The 24646-nt window shown below is 39.0% G+C and overlaps 1 protein-coding gene across 2 annotated transcripts in view; it reads left to right on the forward strand.

The window, feature by feature from the left end:
* asic1b (acid-sensing (proton-gated) ion channel 1b) overlaps nt 1–24646 on the forward strand; it is a 151227-nt gene that overhangs the window by 102837 nt on the left and 23744 nt on the right. Inside the window, exons 1-2 of one of the 2 annotated variants that reach the window (XM_058054593.2) lie at nt 9948–10642; nt 22574–22724. In XM_058054593.2, coding sequence (XP_057910576.2) covers nt 10028–10642; nt 22574–22724 — 766 coding nt within the window. In that variant the 5' untranslated portion in view covers nt 9948–10027. Of the gene's footprint in view, nt 1–9947; nt 10643–22573; nt 22725–24646 lie in introns of those variants that run through there. The other variant, XM_078798474.1, reaches the window with a different exon arrangement.

Genomic DNA, 24646 nt, shown 5'->3' on the forward strand with positions numbered 1-24646 from the left:
AGCAGCCCAAACTTGATGAATAATACTATTCATTGGGGGGAAAGTAGCTGAAACAACACAAATCTGTCACTTGGGTTCATTGTTTTAAGTCCTTAAGTGTACTTTTTAATAGGGATGAGCCTAATAACCGGTTCTTAATTATCTTAATGATCTGAAATTGACTGTTGTTTGAATGCAGTTGAAGTAAATGTGGAGTACAGCGCCTAGTTTGAAGTAGTAGAGGGGCTTTTGATTCCGTGTTGAGATCAGCGACAATCAAAAGTGAGTATTGTGTTTTGATTACATTGGATTTCATTCAGCTGCATGGCGGATGAGTGGTCAGGCCTCGCAGCTTGGAGACCCGAGTTCAATTCCACCCTGTGGAGTTTAGATGTTCTCCCCGTGCAAAACAAAACAAAACATCCAAATTGTCCATAGGTATGAATGTGAGTGTGAATGGTTGTTTGTCTATATGTGCCCTGTGATTGGCTGGCCACCAGTCCAGGGTGTACCCCGCCTCTCGCCCGAAGACAGCTGGGATAGGCTCCAGCACACCTGCAACCCTCGTGAGGAAAAGCGGTAGAAAATGAATGAATTAATTTTGATGACATTGGATTTCATTTGGCTGCATGGCGGTTGAGTGGTCAGGCCTCGCAGCTTGGAAACCCGAGTTCAATTCCACCCTGTGGAGTATGCATGTTCTCCCCGTGTATGTGTTCTCCGGGTACTCCGGTTTCCTCCCACATTCCAAAAACATCCAAATTGTCCATAGGTATGAATGTGAGTGTGAATGGTTGTTTGTCTATATGTGCCCTGTGATTGGCTGGCGACCAGTCCAGGGTGTACCCCGCCTCTCGCCCGAAGACAGCTGGGATAGGCTCCAGCACCCCAACCGCGAATGGATTTCATTCTACAAGTAGTCAATGAAAAATATAATAAATAAATACAGACAAGGCTTCACTACACATCTAAAAATAGAATTGCAGTAACAGAATATGGTTTGTGTGGTGTTTAGACGTACACTGATTCCATTTTAAAGTCATGAAGAGCACAAACTCAACACAAGAAATTGATTTTTTTTGGCAATGGTAATGAGCATGATTAAATGTCGGGAGGTGATCAATACGCCTCTTCAAGCAGCAATGGAAGCATGAAATATTCATGTCTGGGTCAGACTTCCTGTCCCTCTCCCTCTGTCTCAGACATCATTAGCTGCTCACAGATCTAAACCAGACCTGTTTAATTTATATAAAATGTGTTATTGAATTGAACAAGAAGATGTCTCCAAACCTTTGATTGGTACTGTTTGCTCAGAGCAATTTAGTGAATGAATTCATGCATCTAATCTATTGTGTCTTCTCTCCTAAGGCCATAAATCAACACTAAGGCTTCTAGGCTTGTAGTAATCACAAGGGGGCAGTGTTTTACAGTCAATTTACACCCTAAAAATGTCTTTTATGGCCTTATTTGTTTTCAATTCCCTTACTAACCACCAAAGAGTATTCAAGTTCAATGGCTTCACCTTCAAGCAGAGCTGCCCGTTTTGGGTTTTACTTGAAGGATTACGCTCTGTTTGTGTTGTCAGGGATTGAAAATGGACATTTGAGCTTTGGTTTGTTTACTAAAGAAATCTGTTGAAGCTTCTCTAAAGCTGTGACTCCTGCACACAACATTCTCCAACCAGGATGAACAACGACAAGTTGAATTAAAAGGAGGGATGCCTCAGCGCCGGTGGAGTAATTACCAGTGGATAATACATATGACAAGTACATTCCTCATACTGTACATAGGTTGATGTTAATGATCTTTAATGGCTGCCATTCAAGTCTGGAAGTCACACTAGAACAGATGCGGGCCTTTGAAAGAGACAATAGATGTCGGACGACGTTAGAATGTCTTTTTTTTTCTTTTCTCAAAGTGTCTTGCTGCAAATGAACGTCCTGGAACGCAGCACAAATGCCTTTAGAACTACAAAGTGCAACTATACATACTGTACTATAACTAAAAATACTGTACATATGGTACATTTGTATATACATATTGTATATATTAGTGTATTTGTACATATTAGTGCTCAGCAATAAAAAATTGTATTCATTTGCTGGAGGTCAGGATTTAATTTTTTTTCAAATACAATAATTAAAAAATTAATAATAAAAAAATAAAAATAATAAAAAGGCTTGTATTTTATATTAATGGACAATTGGAGGGGGAAAATACAATAAAAAATACAATTATTGCATTGTATTGTCTCTGAATATGATTATGATATCCCATGTATTAATTTCTAGAAATTTTCTTAAAATTAAATATGTAATTATTTTTGTTTATTTGTGCCAAGTTCTTTCATAGGTGTTGCTTTCATGGAATGAAAATAAATATAAATGTTACCACCAACCAATTGTATATACAGTACATTTGTACATGTTAGTGCTCAGTAATAAAAATTTGTATTCATTTGTTGGAGGTCAGGATTTTATTTTATTTTTTCAAATACAAAATAAAAAAGCTTATATATTTTTTATATTAATGGACAATTGGAGAGGGAAAAATACAATAAAAAATACAATTATTGCATTTATATTGTCTCTGAATATGATTATAATGACATTCCATGTATTAATTTCTAGAAATGTAGAGTTTAGAATCACAATTTAAAAACAAAGAAATATTTTTAAAAATTAAATGTAATAATTGTATGTTGATGTGTTATTAATGTATTTGTTTTTATTATTTTTAGTTTATTGTGCCTAGTTATTTAATTTAATAGTAACAATAAATACTGAAAAAAAATTGTAAAGACAAGTCATTTTTGTTGTTTTTAAGATAAAGAAAAAAACAGTAAATGCATTTTTTGGATGTCATTGGGGAAGCTGAGCAGATCTTTTTTGCCTTTTAACTTTCAGGACGCATACATGGGAAGACAGTATGAAAGCATAAACTAAGCCGGTCTTGGATGAGTGCCTCCAGAGATATTCACTGCATTAAGCCAAAACTGGCTGCATGGTAGAGCTAGAAGTGGTAGATCTGGTCTGTTGTAAACTGCTTCTCAAGCCATATGAAACGTGATCTTCATTTATCTGCCATTAAATAAGATATGGCTCTCTTCTGTTCTCACAGAATGCTCCAGGCTATGTGATATTGAATTTGTCCAGTAGGGGTCACTGTTAGTTCAGCTAATTTAGTTAATATCTTTGTAGTAAAATAATTTAACTCCTAGTAGTGATGCTCATGCTGTTGTAAAATATTTTAAATGTCACATAACTTGCTTAAATTGCCTCCTAGTATCTCAAAGCCCGAACTTAATTTTAATTATCTGAAAAAAGGAACTAAAATCATGTTTTTTTTAAGACAAAACTGTAGAAAATAAATACAATTAGCAGCTTTTTATTCATCATGCCGACATACATTGCATGATGGGAAACAAATGTAGTTAACGCCATCACAGTGTATTGCCGACTGTAAGCTTGTAAGGCTTGTAACAACAAAAGAAACTCATTTATAAAAATACTTCTTTCACAGCCTCACAGCTCTTGTCTCCTATTTTGTCATTACCAAGCTTCATTCTCTCTTCAGCACACCTCGACGGCACTCCCAAATGTCACATTTCATTCAGTGAGCATAGGAGTCATTCAAGGACACCTTTTTGTTTGATACAGTGCGCTTGAATCCCTGCTGTCGATTTTTGCTTTTTCACTTTGTTTTGTTTGCTCCGTGTAATTCACTCTCACAGCCCAGAAGATGAAGACATTGTTTGGGGAAGGGAGAACGGACGGCCACTCGGGTGACACTTGTCGCTTACGGCATATCACGTACACAATTATCTTCTAAAATGTTCTCCGTAACACACCACCTGCTCTCTGATGGCAGCCGGCCTGCTATCGCCCTGTGGAGTGTGATACTTTCTTTTTAGGCCTGGAGGAGAACAATCCCATAAAGAACTTTGAAGATAGAGAGATGCTTTCTGTACTCAATTGGGTATTAGGACAAGGCAGAGGTGTAAATGTATTTGTATATATACAAATATATAACTTCTACTCCTGAATCGTTGTACAAAAAAGGGGAATATTTGTCAAAACTTTCACCTTTACTGTGTTGTCTGTGTTATTATTTTTTCTGACAAACACACATGTCATGCAAGTTGTGAACGGTTGTGTGAAAAGTAGCCCACTAGACTGATAAGAATCAGCCATAAATCCTGAGATGAATCGATTGTAGAGACTTACACCGAGTATCGCAAGACTACCAACCGCATGGCAGTGCGTATCTATATCTATTCTATGGTAATGGTAAAGGTTTTATTTCATTTGAACATGCATCAGATTACAATTGAATGCATCACATAATCAGTTCACAGTTCCACATGTCCAAAAGGAGTAGGAAGAAGCAAAGCTTATTAAATCCTACCCCTCCATCTGGTACTTTTACAATCAGTAACTGTTACATTTGTTCACTTCCTGCTTTCCTAATATAATTTAAGTTTTTTTTTTTGTCACATACCGAAGTATGAGGTGATATGACCATACAATGACATAATGGGTACCATAGTAACTGTCAATATAGCCAGAATCTATGTAGTCTTAAACTTTTTCCACTTTTATGACCTATAAATATAGTTAGAATGTAGTATTCTTGTGTTGAACGATGCCAAAGTTTCAGATAATGAGGTTTGCACATTCGGAAGTGAGCCCTGAAAAAAGTTTGGTATGACTCAAAATGCTCGGTTTTGAAAGGCGGGGCAAAACTGCACCTTTGTGATGTCACAGAGGGCCGGACTTCCTTATATGGTTCATAGTGGAGAAAAATTAGCATAATAGGTCCACTTTAAGGTCATGTGGCCATATGGGTTGTGGTGTGGCTCAGCTGGTAGAGTGGATGTCTCCCTACCTGAAGGTTTGATCCTCTGTCCTGCCGTGATCATGTCCAAATATCCTTGGGCAAGATACTGAACCCCAGTAGCGCTAACAGCGCTATACGAGTGAAAGACCATTTACCATAATGTATTTTAAGGTAGTGTATCATCTCATTCTGGTGACCAGAATACTACTCTGTACAAATGGCTTGTCTTTTTTTTTTTTTTTTTTCAAATACAAAATAAAAAAGCTTGTATTTTTTATATTAACGGACAATTGGAGGGGGAAAAAAATACAATAAAAATACAATTATTGCATTTATATTGTCTTTGAATACGATTTTAATGACATTCCATGTATTAATTTCTAAAAATGTAGAGTTTAGAATCACAATTTTAAAACAAAGAAAAAAATATTAAATATGTAATTATTTTTGTTTTTGGGCTTAGTTCTTTCATAGGTGTTGCCTTCATGTAACCAAAATAAATATGAATGTTACCACCAACCATCACCGTGTACACTAGCTGCAAATGTCTTTTTCCCCCATAATTTAGTCCATATGTAAATTCAAGTTAAATCCCATTCTGGTGACCAGAATACTACTCTGTACATATGGCTTGTTTTGTGGTGTTTTTGACTAACAATAAGCCAACCACGAAACCACGAAACAAATCATGTGGTTGTTCCGCGATATTGTGTGCCTCCATGTTCCTGTCATATAGTATAATTGTATTTATTTAGTTTCTAACCCCAGTTTCACTTGATATATATATATATATATATATATATATATATATATATTCTGTACACATAGTACCTGCAGGTTGTACTTTCCAGGCTTAGCTGGAACCCTGCCTCTGCTAGCGTTCTGTTCCTCACTTCTGTTCTCTTTTGTGTAAATTAGGCCTTTAATATATAATCAGGATATTCATCACCAATTCCAATTGAGTTTGAATGCAACACACCACCAAGGCGGATTATATAGAAGCCTTCGTTGGACTCTGCAGTCATCAAGGTTTCAGACGGGCCGAACTCCACCCTCAATTCGGACCTGGCTGTGACACTTTGATTAACTGCAGAATGCATTAACTCCCCAGAGGTGACACAAACAACTTTGGCGACCGGTGGTCCTTTTAAGACAAGTCTTTTGTCGAGACAAACAGGTTTAGACAGTAACTGTTAAATGGAAGCGAGGAGGCAATCTATCACGTGCAAAGATCGTTGTTGCGGTTTTATAGCAAAGACAGTGTGTTGCCAATTAGAGAGGAGAGTGGGTTGAACGTGGTCATTTGATAATGGCATCATCAACAATGGTGGTGGTAATGTAAATATAAGATGCAAAATGGAGGGGGGTGGGTGAATGGTGGACGAGTGGTTAGCATGTTGACCACACAGTCAGGAGATCGGGAAGACCTGGGTTCGAATCTCCACTTGGACATATCTGTGGAGTTTGCATGTTCTCCCCGTGCTAGGTGCTAGGTTACACGCTAGGTTAATTGGCTGTTAATTGGTTAGTGTAAGTTAATATAAATTAATATAGGGCAGCACGGCGGTCGAGTGGTTAGCGCGCAGACCTCACAGCTAGGAGACCAGGGTTCAATTCCACCCTCGGCCATCTCTGTGTGGAGTTTGCATGTTCTCCCTGTGCATGCGTGGGTTTTCTCCGGGTACTCCGGTTTCCTCCCACATTCCAAAAACATGCTAGGTTAATTGGCGACTCCAAATTGTCCATAGGTATGAATGTGAGTGTGAATGGTTGTTTGTCTATATGTGCCCTGTGATTGGCTGGCAACCAGTTCAGGGTGTACCCCGCCTCTCGCCCGAAGACAGCTGGGATAGGCTCCAGCACCCCCGTGAGGAAAAGCGGTAGAAAATGAATGAATAAATTAATATAAGTTAATCTAAAATGGTTAGTGTATATTTTTTTTTGGTTAAAAATTTTACTAAAGTCAACCAGCTGCCAAGAGCAATACAGGACACTTTTTTTTTTTTTTTAACAACATCCTCATCCAGATGATGCTGCCTGCGGCCAAACAATAATACATTCAAAAAGACTTCTACACATTGTTTATGCACATTACAATCTGAGTTCCATCTTGTATCCGTCCCGTTTTATAGAGTTGCTTCTGCAGTAAGATGTGGGTATGCTCCGCCGGCCAATTTAAGCGTTATGATGTGTCACAGCAGCACTAAAAGACATCTGCCAGCAGGTTCACAAAAAAAAAAAAGTAGTCATGCAGGCGGCTGCCAGGAGGCGGACATTAAGACAAAAAGAATATCTTATAACGAGCGCCACTAACCTTTTTTGCAGTGTGCTAAAAAACCTTCAATACTGTATAGATACTAGTTCAGTGGACGGGTGGACTGCTGCGTTATCAAATCTTCTGCAAAACACCTGTGTCATCTGCTTCATACTGTTTTTTTTTTCCACATAGTGAAACTATTTTCTTCACGCCCCCCCCCAGTCATGCAACAGTTCACATAAAGCTAAGTGATGGTGGGAACAGTTCAAAAGTGAGACTGTGGGCTACATAGTACATGGTGCCAGGAACCTGTTTGGGATTTTAACAGGTGCAATATGACAAGCGGCCGAGCATGAACCACCACTTAACTGCATCCCGCTCCACCCCCTTTGACTGTGATGGTTTCCCAGCCCCCCGCAGCTTCCCTGCAGGGGACTGCTTAGTGTCCTTCACCTTGAAGCATCACATACAGAATGTCGTTTAATTTCTACCCTTATTACCTGCCTCTGTCTGCTCTCAAACTCTGGAACTTTTGGTGTCATACCCTGAAACCTTACTCCTATAATCCAACCTTCATTTCTTGAATTCTTCCATTGCTTCCCTCCCTTAAACTGTTATTGACAACCCAACTCTCAAACCTGCACTGCTCACCTTTGACTCTTCCCCATTAAATGCTTTCTATACATTTGACCTCATACTTCCTGTCTTTGAACTCCGCCCTTAGCTTGGACCAGATCTATAAATTATGTCAGAGAAAAGTCTTCTGCATTAAATCAAAAAAACGCCACCAAAGTGAACAAGCTTTGCAAGACATTGCTTGTTTTAACAAAGGTTCCCTGAGTAGGAACCTTCATGCCGTCCCTCCTCATCCTTTTTTTTGTTACTTTGCAATGTGATTGACTTTTAATTGTCCATTCTGTTCAATATCAGCAAATATTGCCTTCCAAAACCCATAGTGGACACTTTGCTGGGCTTTTCAAAACTTTGACCCACCCTTACCTAGATGAGGCTGGTACACGGTGGAGGAGAGCTTTTTAAAAATAATAATAATAGCAATGCAGGCTTCGCTGCACATGTTAAAATTAAGCTCCGTCAACTATGTATCAGTCAGCTACAGATATGGGAGGTGCAAGTGCGAGTAGGTGCTGTTAAAATGCATGTATAATGTTAGCACAGTAGCTGACATTGGTGTATGTAATACTGTATATGGCATTATGTTGGACAAGTCCAGAGTTACAGTGTAAAAAGTGCTCAAAAGCACCCCTAGGTGACACACACACACACACACACACACTGGTGTGGACAAGCACAGCTCATCCACAATCCTTATGAGAGACATGAACACATATGTCTCTCTTTTCTGTGTGTTTGAAAGATATAAAAACATAAAAAGAGACAGCTTACATACATGACGGTCATATGAAAAAGTACCAACAACCCTCTGTTTACATTTAACATACCGTGCTAGAGCGACATTATTATTATTATTAAAAGCTATGGCTTGCTAAAAGCACTTTTAAAGTGTCTAAATCCCAGATTTTGGGAGGCACACTTCCAACACTCCTGTGTTATAGGCCTACGTTTAAAACTTAAAATTGGTGTAAAATACGGATCCAATCCTGGTTCTAATTGTCGTACTCTGGCTTCCTCCCATTCTAGAACGTGTAATTGTATTGAATTGTGATAATTGTACATTTGTTGTTCATATATTGTTAATGTGAGTGTGAATGTGATTGACACGTGACCAAGTTTACCCCACCTCGGCTCCAGCTCGCCCTATTGAAGACAAGCAATATGGCAATGGATGAATAGTATAGCATAGTAATGGTTTTATTTCATTTGAACATGCATCAGATTACAATTGAATGCATCACATAATCAGTTCACAGTTCCACATGTCCAAAAGGAGTAGGAAGAAGCAAAGCTTATTAAATCCTACCCCTCCATCTGGTACTTTTACAATCAGTAACTGTTACATTTGTTCACTTCCTGCTTTCCTAATATAGATTAAGTTGTTTTTTTTATTTTATTTTTGTCACGTACCAAAGTACGTGGTGATATGACCATACAATGAGTCTTAGTCCTAGCATAAGTGTTTACAAATTTCCCCACTGAGGGACGAATAAAGGCATATCTTTCAAATGTAGTTCTTCCTTGAGATCATATTTCTCCTCTCTTGTAGAGAAATATTGGATGACCTTTTAGGTTATTTTTAGCCTTATGCATTATTTTAGCTGTTTGAAGATTAACTATATCAGCAAGTTTAAGTAATTGTGATTTTAGAAATAAGGAGTTAGTATGTTCTCTGTAGGCGGCATTATGAATTATCCTTACTGACCTTTTTTTGCAGTACATTTAGCGAGTGAAGATTGCTTTTATAGTTATTACCCCATATTTCCACACAATAAGATGTGGTTGAATCAGTGGTCTCCAATTTTGACAAAATGGTACTGGCCAAGGGCTCTTTTTTGTAACATTTAGTTTAATAGTTTATTTAAACCCCCAAAACGATATGCTTGTTTTGCCAAGACAACAAAACAAAATGTTGGTATCCACAACTCAGAATGCATTTCTTTCTAGTGTTGTCACAACTGAAAATGTGAATGAAAAGTAGGCTTGCACAACTAGTTGTTGTGGGGGGTTCTCTATGTGGGTATTGATATGATTATGTTGTGATGTTTTGATGCAGCATTTGAGCAAGCAAACTTTGTGTTTAGTGCACATTTACGCACAATATTTATGCATTTATCCATTAAAACGACACTGGTGAAATCAATCTATGTGGGAAGCTGAAAATACAGAAGTACTCCTACTGCGCAAGCTGCAGCTTTCTCTCTCTCTCCTTCTTTTCTCGCTCTCTCCGCAAACCATCCGAGGGCGCACAGTCGAGTGCTGGTTGCGCACACCATAGTGACCACATCGGTAGCGCTTGGGCTCACGCCCACTAGCAAAATGTGCCAGTGCGAATCGTCCGGGTCCAAATCTAGACCGGGTTCCCTAGCCGAAGCTGGCCGGCTCTTCGTGAAGCAGACCACCCTGCACGGCCTGAGGCACGTCTTCAGCGGGGGTTCGTACCCGCGCAGGGTGGCGTGGCTACTGGCGTTCGCCGCTGCCGTGGCGCTGCTCTTCGCCTGGTCGTCCAACCGGGTGCGTTACCTGCTCTCGTCGCCCGTCTACACCAAGGCGCACATGGTGTACGCAAAGCGGCTCGTCTTCCCCGCCGTCACCATTTGCAACCAAAACCTCCTCCTGCCTAGACGCATGAAAAAAACGGACATCTTCAGCGCCGGGAGGTGGTTGGGGCTCCTGGGGAGGAACTGGCAGGTGTCCCCCGCAGCCAGAGAGGCGCTGACATTGCCGAGTATGAGGAGCGACGCCCCCGCTGGCAGCGAGCCGCCCTGGTCGCCGCTCTCCCGGATCTTGGACTTCAACCACTTTCTTCCTCCTTCCCGGGAGGCGCAGCCTTCCATGAGGCAGCTGCTGGACCGGCTGGGACATCAGCTGGAGGAGATGCTCTTGTACTGTCGCTACCAGGGAGAGATGTGCGGCCCTCGCAATTTCAGCACCGTGAGTGTAACAAGAAAGTAATCAGCCTCCTTCCTCCTCCTTTTCTCCTCCTCTTCAACAGGTTGGACTGAATTCAGTTGCTTTGTAATGCTGTTTTTTTTTTTTAATTGTCTACCTTTCTACTTTGGACATTTTACATCCCAAAACACAGTCTTTGTTCTTTCAGTTTGAACTTTGGTAATGGTTTTATTTCATTTGAACATGCATCAGATTACAATTGAATGCATCACATAATCAGTTCACAGTTCCACATGTCCAAAAGGAGTAGGAAGAAGCAAAGCTTATTAAATCCTACCCCTCCATCTGGTACTTTTACAATCAGTAACTGTTACATTTGTTCACTTACTGCTTTTTTTACCGACGTACGAGGTGATATGACCATACAATGACATAATAGGTACCATAGTAAGTGTCAATATAGTGATATATATAGCACATCATGACTGGTTGTCAGACAAGACAAGAATCTATGTAGCCTTAAAGGGGACTTATTATACTTTTCCCACTTTTCTGACCTATAAATAGTTATAATGTAGTATTCTTGTGTTAAACGATGCCAAAGGTTCAGATAATGAGGTTTGCACATTCGGAAGTGAGCCCTGAAAGAAGTTTGGTATGACTCACAATGCTTGGTTTTGAAAGGCGTGGTAAAACTGCACCTTTGTGATGTCACAGAGGGCCGGACTTCCTTATATGGTTCTTCCTGCTTTCCATAATACAGTTTAAGGTTTTGTTTTTTTTAATAATGCACCTCGTACAATGACATAATGGGTACCATAGTAACTGTCAATATAGTGAACAATGGAGAATTTGGAGTCACCAATTAACCTAGCATGTTTTTGGAATGTGGGAGGAAACCGGAATACCCGGAGAAAACTCACACATGGGGAAGAACATGCAAACTCCACACAGCCTGAGCAGAGAATCAAACCACTAAGGAAGAAAAATCTGTTTTTAATGCGGGAGACGGTAACTGTGTGCAACTTCAGATTGCGTCTTGCACCAGAATAAACACAAAATGACAATCTTTATATACAACATTAGTTGTTTAGCTAAACAATCAATTTACGTAGTTGTCAGCTCAACTGAAACCGTTAACTCACTTTTGAATGAACTCAATTTATAAATTGCAGTAATTGATGAAAATAATTCAACTTTCGTAGTCGATTAATGGGAAGATTGTTTCCTTTGGGTAATCGGCTAGGCCCGAAATGGAACAAATCAATATAAACCAAACACAAACAGTTAGCGGTTTGGTCTGTAGCATATCAGAAAAGGAAAAAATGCTAATCACGGTTTTCCACTGTCAAAGCTGGTGTGTGTGAATATCTTGTTTTGCCTAAAACACAACACAAATCAGTATAATTGTTTCACCTGTTTAACGATGTGGCCACTTTGTTGCTAGGCAGAGTTTATCGAGCTAGTCACAAAGGAACAAAAATTCCAAACACGCACAAAGTTGCTTATTACTTTTGAACGACTACCTTGTATTAAATATAAAATTGAAGATTTACACCGCTAAACTTCTTTATTGCAGTCATATAGATACAGACCCCATGATGCAACATTAACCATATGTCGTGTCCTTTGGCGTCCATCACCGCTGGATCGATGTGTTTACAGTCTCACAAGAGACTCATTCCGGCATCCTAATGAAGACTTTTGATTCATGTCCAGTTGCTTTCCAACAACTCACTGGCCTTTTATTGCCCAGCTGTAGTCCCATTGATTGTACTCCATCATTGCATGGAGGACTAAGTGAGCTCATTACACACAAGTATGTTGAGTACACTTTGAGTAGTAGTTAAAATACATGTTTGGTATTTACAAAAAAAAGGATGGTTTTGTCCCGTGCCTTCAAAAATATTCATATGTGCCATCATCGCTTGGTGTTGCGACAAAGTAGCAGCCTGTTCCGGAGATAAACAGCACAGAGGTCTGGTTTTTGGGCACCGGCGGGCATGCACTGATAATCGATGCCTGCGTGGCCTGAGGGTGTTCAAGACGAGCTGTCGACATGAAATAGAGTCAGTCGCGCTTGAGAGGCGAACGAGGACCTTTTCGTCAAGTAGTTTTCTAGGATGTATTGACTTTAGTGCAAAACAAGCAGCCCTTGTTGGTGGGGTCGCTCCCAAAGCTGTAAATATTCCTCGCCGTTTTCTCCGTCCTTCTTGATGTGTTCTTTTGGTTTTTACAGCACACATGCGTCATTTTCATGGTAGGCCTTCCTTCCTGGTTGTTTGTGGAGACTCGTTTCCAAGAACATGTTTACTCCATCGAGTATTGAGTATTTCTACCTGTTTTCTAACATCTGACTAAAGTCTCCACTTCCTCTGCAGTGACTCGCTCAGTATGATGGATGATCTGCCTTCTGGATTTAGTCATGCTGTATCCCATATTCAGTGATATGCAGTCAGGGGAGGCAGAGCTTCACATAAACAAATAATAGCAGAAATAAATATTATTATTATTATCATTCGCTACAAATTAAATACGTATTCGAAAGTACATTTTATAAGAACATTTCCTGAAACTTTCCCTTAGTAATACACGCTGCACAGCAACCAGGAAGTGAAAAGGCAGCATTAAAGTGATTACGCATTGTGGGGAAATTTGAATGCATTCACACGCATACACACGTTCAATTCCAAATGTGAAAATTGAAAAGTGTTACATTTGTAAATATTTTTTTGTAATAAAACCATCAGGGCTGCATAGTGGGCGAGTGGTTAGCGTGCAGGCCCCACAGCTTGGAGACCCGAGTTCAATTCCACCCTCGGCCTTTTTGTTGAAACTTAACCTATATGATTATGACTATACACTGACTGGGCTCAGGGCTCCTGCCCGTTTCTGTTTGTCAGCATGGTGCTAATAATAATAATAATAATACACAATGCAGAAACATGTTTTTTCCTGTGTTTTGTTTGTGTTTGAAATAACAGTTCTGAATAGATTTGGATGAAATTTTCAGGAATTGTTGGAAATGAGATATGGAAGAACTGGTGATCCGGATCACTGTCTACAAGACAGTGAATTGTTTTAAAGATTCTTTAATATTGTAAGATAGGAGTAGTATCAGCATTTATGTATATAACTCCACAAAAAAACATTCAGAGCACTTGGGGGAAAAAAATACAGGCCAATTAGACTCTTGCAATAAAGTTTCAGAACTTTTCCTGTCAAAGGAAAGGCTGCATGCACTTCATATACAAACAATAGGTAAGAAAACAGATGTTTTCATGTTATAAAATAAATAACTACGCCTGAGAAGTATATGGAAATATTTGGAAAACATATATTCTCTGTATGATCAACCCGTATTACCATAAACTTCATAGGACTCAGCGCCTCACCACCCATGAACCTCAGTACACATCACTGCCCAAATTACTACCAGTTTTGCAAATGTGTCTCTGGAGCTTTAATGCTAAAGAGCTGTGTTTGTCCCAAAGTGCACTTGACCCACTTTCCATGCATACATTGTAGCTCTGCACTTGTCCAGCATTATAGATGCCGTATATCACATACAACAATGTAAAATCACAAAGTGGGACATGAGCTGAGTGATGGCTAGTTGGCAGAGCTCCAGGCTGTATTTTGATGATGAAGATGTCGAGTAGAGCCTTTTGTAAAAACTAAGTTGTCCTGTAAAGTGATGAATGTATATACACAAGACTAGCTCATCATGCTGGGGACCGGCCCTTCACAATAGCCACATTCCGAAGGGAATCTTTTCGAATGATGTACCAGAAATCAATGGTATACATGGAAAGGAATATTCCAATCTCCGGAATCGGAATAGTCAATGGGGCATGCGCAGTAAAACGTAAACAACATCACGTGATTCATCGAAGATGGCGGACGAGACATGGGACAGTTGCTACTTTTTTTTAAAGCTTTTTAAACTTGAACGTTCAGTTTTTTTAAAGTTTGTTTTAAAAAAAACGAACTTTCCGCTGTAGTCCAGTGATGACTGCTCGCCGCCATTTTCAAAACCTGAGAGACGTCTGCGTGTTACGTCACAGCTGAGCATGCGCTGAAAGAACGCACCCTGGCACCTTTTCGATTGAGTGGGTACAAGATACCTCAATCGGATTGGGGAAAGGAATATTCCACCCCTGTGAAATTATATATTCATTCGGATTGGCACTTTTCTTTCTTTCGGAATGAGGTGTATACAAAGGTTACATTCTTTCTGTTTGAGCAAATAACCCGAATGGAATTGGAATATTTGGGTCCATGTAAACGTGTTGCTGTTCTATATAAACACCACTGGAATGGAGTAAGGAAAGTTGGCCATTTTATAAGTCTCTCTGCAAGGGTATTCTTTATTCAGAAGCTTAACTTTGTATGGTTTTGAGAGAAGGAAGGTGACAAAGGACGACAACAATGGCAAGCATAGACAGAAAATGGAAAACCAGAGCACGAGGTCTCAATAGACTGTGGAAGTTTATCAGGCATATCTTGACAAAAGAGGCCAAAGAAACTGCGTTATCGCCATGATGTGAGGCCCTGAGGGGAAGAAACGCCATAGGGAGTCCTAGACCACCTGTAGGCAAACCGTAGTGAAAGAGAGGGAGTCTGCTGCTTGGAGAACATACAACAAAACCAGGGTGACAGGTGACTGTGTGGCGTGGAGGTAGTGTATGGAGGCGTTATGTGCCACCAGGCACCGAGTGGATAGGACATGGGAAGCTTAACACCCGACACTCTTGTGTTGTATTTTAGACATCACACCAGATGTTACTATAATGCATCTAATTATCTGTTGCTGTGTGAAAGTGCACAATAATAGTGTCATGTCTTTCACTGGGATAAATGCCGGCTGTAGTGGTAAAGCTTAAAAAGGTGGCTATTTTTGAGGATTTCTTGGATACAGGTTATGTTACACCCGCAAACGTAATACCTGCCCACAAACATAATACAAATTTGCAGCTTTGAATGTAATAATCCCGCAAATGTAATAAATTTCCCACAAACATAATAAAATTTGCCCACTGCAAACGTAATACTGAATTTCCTGCAAATGTAATAACTATTACATTTTCAGGAAATTATTACAGTTTGTGGGGGTACATGTGCGTTTTAGTTACAGTATATTATTGTATGTGTGATTTTGTGTGTATAGGGGGAAGAAATAATCAAAAGAAAATATAATAGTAATAATTTTATTAACAATTGCAATTATCACAATTATAATAATAATTATTATTATTATAATAATAACTGCCCACAAACGTAATAAACTACAAATGTAATACAAATCTGCAACTTTGAAAGTAATAATCCTGCAAATGTAATAAATTTCCCACAAACGTAATAAAATTTGCCCATTGCAAACGTTTAGAAATAAGTAATATGAGTAATAATAGAAATTATTACAGTTTGTGGGCGTACATGTAGGTTTTAGTTACAGAATATTGTATGTGTGATTTGGTGTGTAAATGGGGAAGAAACAATCAAAACAAATAATATAATAGTAATAATTTTATTAAAACAATTGCAATTATCACAATTATGTGTCAATCTTTTTTAATTTAAAATACATCCTAATTTAATAATTCCTGCTGGGATATTTTAATGATTCCTTTAATGTATTCAAATGACACTCTTTGATTAATATTTTTTCCACAAAAGAAAATAAATAATTATCTTGTTAAAATCCTCAAAATGACATCTACACCTTCTCCCTCATTAAAAGAAGAAAAAACAAACAACAACCCCAAAGATCATTATTTTGTCTCATATTACATTTGTGGGAAGTATTACATTTACAGATTTTCACTTTCCCACATATGTAATAATTTTGTGCAAATGTAATAGTTATTACGCTTGCAGTAGGCAAATTTTATTACGATTGTGGGAAATGTATTACATTTGCATTTACTACGTTTGCGGGTGTAACAGGGAAGAACCGAATTGTTTGGTTAAACAATTCATATACTTCCATTGGGATACATCACCAGTGAACAGTTTAGACACGAAAAGAAAAAAAAACACACATATACCAATTGTTAGACAATTATTTCATTCTAGTTTTGTTAGAAAGCACTCAAACTGTATCTTTCTCTGTGAGTAAACATGCATAAGAATAATGCTGGAACCTCAGGCGCCATATGCAAAAGAAGTGCCTCATTAGCCTCCCCAAAGTGGGCCGAAGTGGGATTCCAGGCAATGTAACTTGCTTATATTAGAGCATGAACCAACGGCATGCATGCATGCATAAGGGGCTTGCAATAAAACTTAGTTTCTACTTTTCAGGAGGTGGGGGTTGAGAGGAGGTGTTTTGAACTTTGCAATCCTGCAGGGCCACTCTGGAGAAAACCCAGCAGAGTGCTAACGAGCTAGAAATTAGCAAAATAGGTCCCCCCTTGTTAATCACTTGAAGGCACTGCTGCTTATCTTTAAAAAAAAGGTTATCGTGTTTGCGTTCCAGCGCTACTTTAACTTGTCTTTCCAACTACCTGCTGAACAAAAGTGGAATATTCAATTTAATGACCACAGTTTTTCTTCCAGTAGCTTTCATGGGAAATGTGAGAAGTAACTCTCATCAATAGTTTGTTGCTAAATGTTTCGCTGGCTTCTTTTTGTGCTTGACGCTGATCAGAAACCCAAGGGACTCATAACAACATCAATGTTGGTCTCTGATGAGAAGTTGCCACCACAGCACAACAAGTGGACAAAGGTAAGAGGTGTTAGTAATTGTTCGGTGAGACAAGCACCAGACGTAATCATTAGAAGAGGCATTTAGTTTAGATTGCATCATCTCACAACAGGTACAATAATAATAACAATCATGTTATGTTTCCCCACACAGCACGGTTTATTCTCTCGAAATATCAAGAGCGCCAACTGAGGGTGTTGACTCTCACACACTCACAAAAAAAAGAACCTGAGCAGCAAATGGTCCTTATATACCCGCCCAGACCTGCTGATTACTCAGACCTTCAGGTGGGAGTGGACACCAAAGGTGCTTCCACTTGCTCCTAACGAACAAGGTGATTCTTGTGGGAAAAAAAACCCAAAACTCATAACAATAACATCCATCCATCCATTTTCTATACTGCTTATCCTCATTAATATTGCAGGGATCCCAGCTGACTCTGGGCAAGAGGCAGGGTACACCTTGGACTGGTTGCCAGTCAATCACATATAGACAAACAACCATTCACACTCACATTCATAACTATGGACAATTTAGAGTCGCCAATTAACATAACGGAGTACCTAGAGAAAACCTAGCCCAAGCGGGGACTCGAACCCTGTGTGTCCAACATGCGAACCACCATAATAATCATAATAACAAAACAAGCTAAAACGCAACACTAAACCTTTGACTAAAGTAACATTCATATATTGGGCGATATTGGTGTATAGCCATTTAAGGAAGCTCACTGTCAAAAAAAAATGCTGACATAAGGCTTTTATCTTATTTATGTTTAATATGCTGTACATTTAATTTTTTATTATATTTACTATATTGAGTAACGCAGCCATAAAGGTGATTATGTGGGTGTTCATGTTTAGATGGTTCTAATAATATTAAAAAAAAAACATATCTAGGAGATTGTAAGCATGTTTTTAACATGACAATGTCTACTTCATGATAATTAGCAAATTGCGGTTGGGTTTGGAACCAATCAAGTGTTATATGAAACAAGAGACAACTGTGCTGAGACGTATTTCACATTCACAGTTTCGATGTTTACAAAGTTTTCATTCACAAATCCGCAATTCAATTCACTATGGCAATATTAGATAATTACACATAATTCCTAAATATTTCTATACATAACCTGAGTCGTATGTCAGTCACAATAGCTATGTGTCGTTTATTATATACACAGTTAATGTATTATGTCTGGTTAGTATTTTCTATCATTACAGATAACCAATAAATTAAAATGATCGGAACAGCTTAATGTCATATGACATCTATAAAGTGACATTCATAACGTGGCTCAACCTCGACATAATGGGTATCCTGACGTTATACAATTTTTAATGATTTTTAAAGCATAAGTTTGATTAATATTTCATTTATTTTCATTCTCAAGGAGTCAAAATGATACTATAAATCTCATAAGTGGTGTTAAAGGTTCCAGAGTGTTTTTGCTGACGACGATGAATTTATGTTGATATTTGATCGTAACATGCTTTAGAGTGTACAGACACTTGGGTATAGCCTGATACAGGAAACTTTCACTTTTATCTATATTTTTATGTTTTGTCAGTGTCATAAGAACATGTTTGTTGAACAGCTCTCTATGTGATATCAATGCTGTGGTTCCCTGGCAACTTGGGGTGGGGGCGGCCATGTCATATCGTGTGGCACTGTCATGTGAATGATAGCCGAGGGCGATCTCAACACTCTCATGCTGTCGAGCTGTGAATAATTCAGATAAAATGATGACTTTTTTTTTTTTTTTTTACACGCAGCAACAACATAATTGGGTCGGTGACATTGTGCTTTCTTTGCGTGTGGTCACTGTTACATACATTACCGCTTAAAAGCTTGGGATCACTTGCATATTTTCATGCATTTCAACAATTTTTTCCATTTCACAAACAATTTAAATTAATTAGATGATTTTCAAAGAACGAGCTAAATTTTTTGCATAGAGGCCTACTATCAACAACTGTCAGTCCTCTGCATCAATCTTCTGGTATGGCTGCTAAGTCAAGTTCATCATTTTATCAGGCTAATAGATTATTAGAAAACCCATCTCAAAATCTAAACTAAAACTAAAATCTCTTACCATGCGGTTAACTACTCCCTTCAGAGAGCAGCACAAACTGGGTCTAACAAGGACATAAAAACGATGCACAACAAAAAAAAAGCCATATCTCGGACTGGCTCAAAAATTTTCCAAGTGATCGCAAACGTTTGAGCGGTAGTGTATATATAATTACTTTCTATAAGTGTGTATTTGGGTCGAGTGGTTAGCGCACAGGCCACACACCAAGGAGACCCGAGTTCAATTCCACCCTGGCGATAAGAACACTCACTCTTGCTGTCAAAAAAAGAATCCTTTTTGGAGAAGATGTCTTTTTTTAACCATAGCATTTTAAATTTGATGAACTTGTTAATACTGTATAAACCAACCCACAAAACAAATGAACCCACTGTCTTTGACCCAAAGACAACACAGACTATTCCACTTAGGTGGGCTCCATGTGATGCATTCACTACAGTGAATGCAACATTGGATTTCCAAGCAAATCCGCTTAGGGATTATAAATATTTGCTCAACTTTAATTCTAAATAGACCAGTGTGATTTTAGCAGCACCATATGATCTTTATCCATCTAGATTTTCAATATCACCTGCAAGCTCTTTTCTTTTTTTTTGCATTTTCCTCCCAAAAAATGAGGAATGAGGAAACATTCCAACCTCCCGAGGAACCTTGAATGAGCTTCTCAATAGGAAGACATGTTGTGAACAAACCTCTAAGCGTCAGAGCTTAACAAAGACCCCCCCCCCCCCTCCTTCCAAGGTCATCATCGGCCCCCACCCACTGCAACGAGACTTGACTCAGTACAGCCGGTTACCACAGCAACTCAGGCCTACCCAACAGTCAACCATTTCAGTAATTTAATACTGACAAGAAATCAAAGTAATTATGCTGCCTTCTAGTTTTAGCTGGGTAGTCAGACATGTTTGACTCCAACTCGGAACAGCAGTAGTCTGATGTCACATGATAAAAGACCATATCAAATAATCTCAGTTTAATTATTGCAACTAGGGGTGCTCTGATTCATCGGCCACTGATCGATATCGGCCGATATCAGTGAAAAAGAGCGGTATCGATATCGGCCGACACTTGAAAAAGCAGATCCCCTCCGCCGATCAGCTCCGCCCCCACTGCAGCATCCAGAACAAGCTTGTCTGCCATGTGTGGGACTTCCTGTATTTGTGAGAGTGATCCAGGTGGGAGGAAACTGGATACTCCGGTTTTCCATATTCCAAAAACATGTTAGGTTAATTGGTGCCTCCAAATTGTCCATAGGTATGAATGTGAGTGTGAATGGTTGTTTGTCTATATGTGCCCTGTGATTGGCTGGCGACCAGTCCAGGGTGTACCCCGCCTCTCGTACAAAGGCAGCTGGGATAGGCTCCAGCATGCCTGCGACCCTCGTGAGGATAAGCAGTAGAAAATGAATGAATCAACTAATGAATTTTGATTACATTGGATTTCATTCGGCTGTATGGTGGATGAGTGGTCAGGCCTCGCAGCTAGGAGACCCGAGTTCAATTCCACCCTGTGGCGTTTGCATGTTTGCCCCGTGCATATTTGGGTTTTCTCCGGGTACTCCGGTTTCCTCCCACATTCCAAAAACTTCCAAATTGTCCATAGTTTTGAATGTGAGTGTGAATGGTTGTTTGTCTATATGTGCCCTGTGATTGGCTGGTGACCAGTCCAGGGTGTACCCCGCCTCTCGTCCAAAGGCAGCTGGGTTAGGCTCCAGCATGTCTGTGACCCTCGTAAGGATAAGCGGTACAGAAAATGGATGGAAGGACTTGATGTCTCCCTGGATGACTTGATGACTCCAGGTTAACTCTATATGGAGACCAGCTCCATATCAATACCCAGCATGGCGGACGTACGAGGTTCTGCAGGTCTGGTAGTCCTGGTGACCCAGGATCCACCTGCATATGCTCCTCACTTAGCATTTGTTGCTGGATTGTGCAGTTTTTCCTCTCTCCACATGCTGATATTGTACAACTTGCATCTTCGGTGTGAACAATGTCGCATTGTCCTTCATAATTGTTTTATTTTTAAACAATTGCATAATTGTTTTGTAAGCTGAAGACTTGTCAGCTCATCTTACTCCAATTTGTGCTGTTGTGATGCCACCAGATTTCCTGGTCTGATATAAGAGTGATGGTAAAAGGTGATCTGATTAAGGTGAGAGGGGTTTTTTTTTTTTTTTTGAAGGGCATTAAATCGATGGTGCATCGCATTCCCCCCTTGAGTAAAGCCCCGCTTCAGACGATTTTCTGCTGTGAAGGTCACATCTCATATTGTAACAGACTTTTCTTTTACGACTTTTTCTGTCTAAATGCTCCTTTAAAACCACATCCTACAGCGTAATCTCTTATTTTATGGACAGTATTGACAAGATTAAAGTCTTTTCTGGCTCACGCATCGGTGTTTTATTATTAGTTTAAAGTTGTTTGTCATAAAAGACCCAACTGGTGCTGCATTATTAAGGCTGTTGCAAAAAAAATGTATTTATATATATATATATATATATATAAAAAATATATAAAAATATGTATATATAGAAAGAATATATATAGAAAAAAATATATATATTTGTTTTGTTTTTTACTTATTTATTTTTAAATATATTTTAAATATATATTAAATATATATTTATATATATATATATTTTTTCAACTCATGCATGGAATAAGAAGACTATTCCATTCTGAAGAAAATTCTGAAAGTGCTGCATTATTAAGGCTGTTGCAGAAAAAATAAAAAAAATAAAAAAAATATATATATATATGTATATATATATATATATATATATATACATACATATATATATTAGTTCAAATATAATGCATGGAATAAGAAGACTATTCCATTCTGACATTTTCGGATGTGAAAGCCAATGGGAAGGTTATCTGGTTAGTGAGAATAGCTCACAAACAAAATACATTTTACTGTGGACGCAGGCCATGTTGTCTTTTTTATGTCTATTATTGAATTACAAAGCCATTACTTGACTGGGACTCATAGTTTTACCAATAGGTCACAGCCTCGTGGCCATGCATGTCGTCTAAAAGCACTATTATTTACACACTGTATATTTACTTCAAAATGCCCACATTGCTAGAAGTTTCCAAATAGGACCGAATGCAAAGCAAAGCATTATATATGAATATTTGACTCATTTGTCTCTTTGTGTCTTTGCCAGATATTCACCCGTTATGGAAAATGCTATACATTCAATTCAGGCCAGGACGGGCGGCCGCTATTGTTGACCATGAAGGGCGGGATGGGAAACGGTCTGGAGCTGATGCTGGATATCCAGCAGGATGAATACTTGCCTGTGTGGGGGGAGACTGGTAAGTCAGTTACACCTTTTTTCACATGATTTTAAATTACATTTGTGGTCAAAATGCTTAGGAAGACATGCAAACATACTTGTTTTGTAATTATTAGACCAGTCATACCGTAAATGGCTTATCATGCTCAATGACTCGGAAGGACAAACGCTAGTCTAACTAGATAGAACAGCTCTCGTTTTCTAAGACAATATTCAACAACCCAGTTTGGATCGATTCAATACCCTGAGAATAGTAATTGGTGTCAATCAAACACAGGAAGTGAACATAGTATTAGTAAATGGGAGTAGGATTAAATCAAATCAGCTTCTTTCTACTCCTTTTCACACATGTTGAATTGTGTGACCGTACACACATGACATAATGTTGCCAGTGCTATTATTTCACTTGAAATTTCTCACACAGCTCAAACAAAAAAAGACACACTGTAACTTTGAGGTACTTAACCGAATCAGTGGAAAATTTTTCGGGAAGTAACAAGCACTTTCATAAAATTTGAGCAGGATTGGTTGAAAAAAGGGCAGCACGGCGGTCGAGTGATTAGCGTGCAGACCTCACAGCTAGGAGACCAGGGTTCAATTCCACCCTCGGCCATCTCTGTGTGGAGTTTGCATCTCCGGTTTCCTCTCACATTCCAAAAACATGCTAGGTTAATTGGCGACTCCAAATTGTCCATAGGTATGAATGTGAGTGTGAATGGTTGTTTGTCGATATGTGCCCTGTGATTGGCTGGCGACCAGTCCAGGGTGTACCCCGCCCTCACTCGAAGACAGCTGGGATAGGCTCCAGCACCCCCTGTGAGAATAAGCGGTAGAAAATGAATGAATGAATGAATGTGCAAAATAAGACAAATACTGAAATATGCGATATAAGTTATTAAAAAACTGCAATATTTTGTATACATTTTGTCTTTACAAAAGGTCCAGGGTGTACCCTGCCTCGCGCCCGAAGACAGCTAGGATAGGCATCAACCCATCAACCTCAAATTAGCACCAGGTCCGCCTAAACAGGAAAAAAGAAGGCAACATTGGAACAAAACAGGAAGTGTAATGAAATAAGGGCATGAAAACAGAACTAGGAAATAAATCATACGCCACAAATGGAAAGAACAAGGAAATAAAATTGTAAATTGTCTCAAGCGTCTGTCATATTCATGTAAAATGTTTACAGTGCAGTAGCAGTGAGTTGTCGTTCAAGCTTGTGCTTTGCATTTATCATTCATTTATCATTTGTCATTTATCAAGACACAAAATCAATGCAAGGCCACATCCATTCACGAATGCACTTCTGACACACAATTGTGTATTTTCAATATTTATCACGCACATGTTAGTTAGTGTGCACAACACAAGCTGCAGCTGTGACCTGGCTGTACATCATCTGCTAAAAGGCTTCAGTGTAAATATATCATGGCTTTATTAATGATGGAACACTTCACTGGAGGGGAATGGCAACATTGTGTACACATGTGCATACATTATGTTATGACCGAGGTAACACATCATTTGCATGTGTTGCTTGTGCGAATGACGTAATGGGCACCGCTTATGTGTGATGATCTATTTTCATCATTCTGAAAACACTGTTTTTCCTGGAATTTAACATATCAAAGGCCAAAAATTCCCAATGAGTGGACGTATTTTTCACATATTTCAGAAACAATATGGACCATTCCAGCATCACAACATTCAGGCTAATGATTTTCCACATTCCAAAATTCCCACATTTTTCATAATTCCGCATTTTCCATTCCACAAACAATGCACAACGACGAGCGAATTCAAGAAACAATACAAGCAGTTGATGTTTGCTAAATACAAGGATGAAGAGTCTTGAACCAGTCATGATGTGCTATATGTATCACTATATTGACACTTACTATGGTACCCATTATGTCATTGGATGGTCATATCACCTCGTAC

The sequence above is a fragment of the Doryrhamphus excisus genome, linkage group LG18, assembly GCF_037039965.1.
Source record: "Doryrhamphus excisus strain RoL-2023G ecotype Guam linkage group LG18, RoL_Dexc_Guam_v1.1, whole genome shotgun sequence".
Classification (NCBI taxonomy): domain Eukaryota; kingdom Metazoa; phylum Chordata; class Actinopteri; order Syngnathiformes; family Syngnathidae; genus Doryrhamphus; species Doryrhamphus excisus.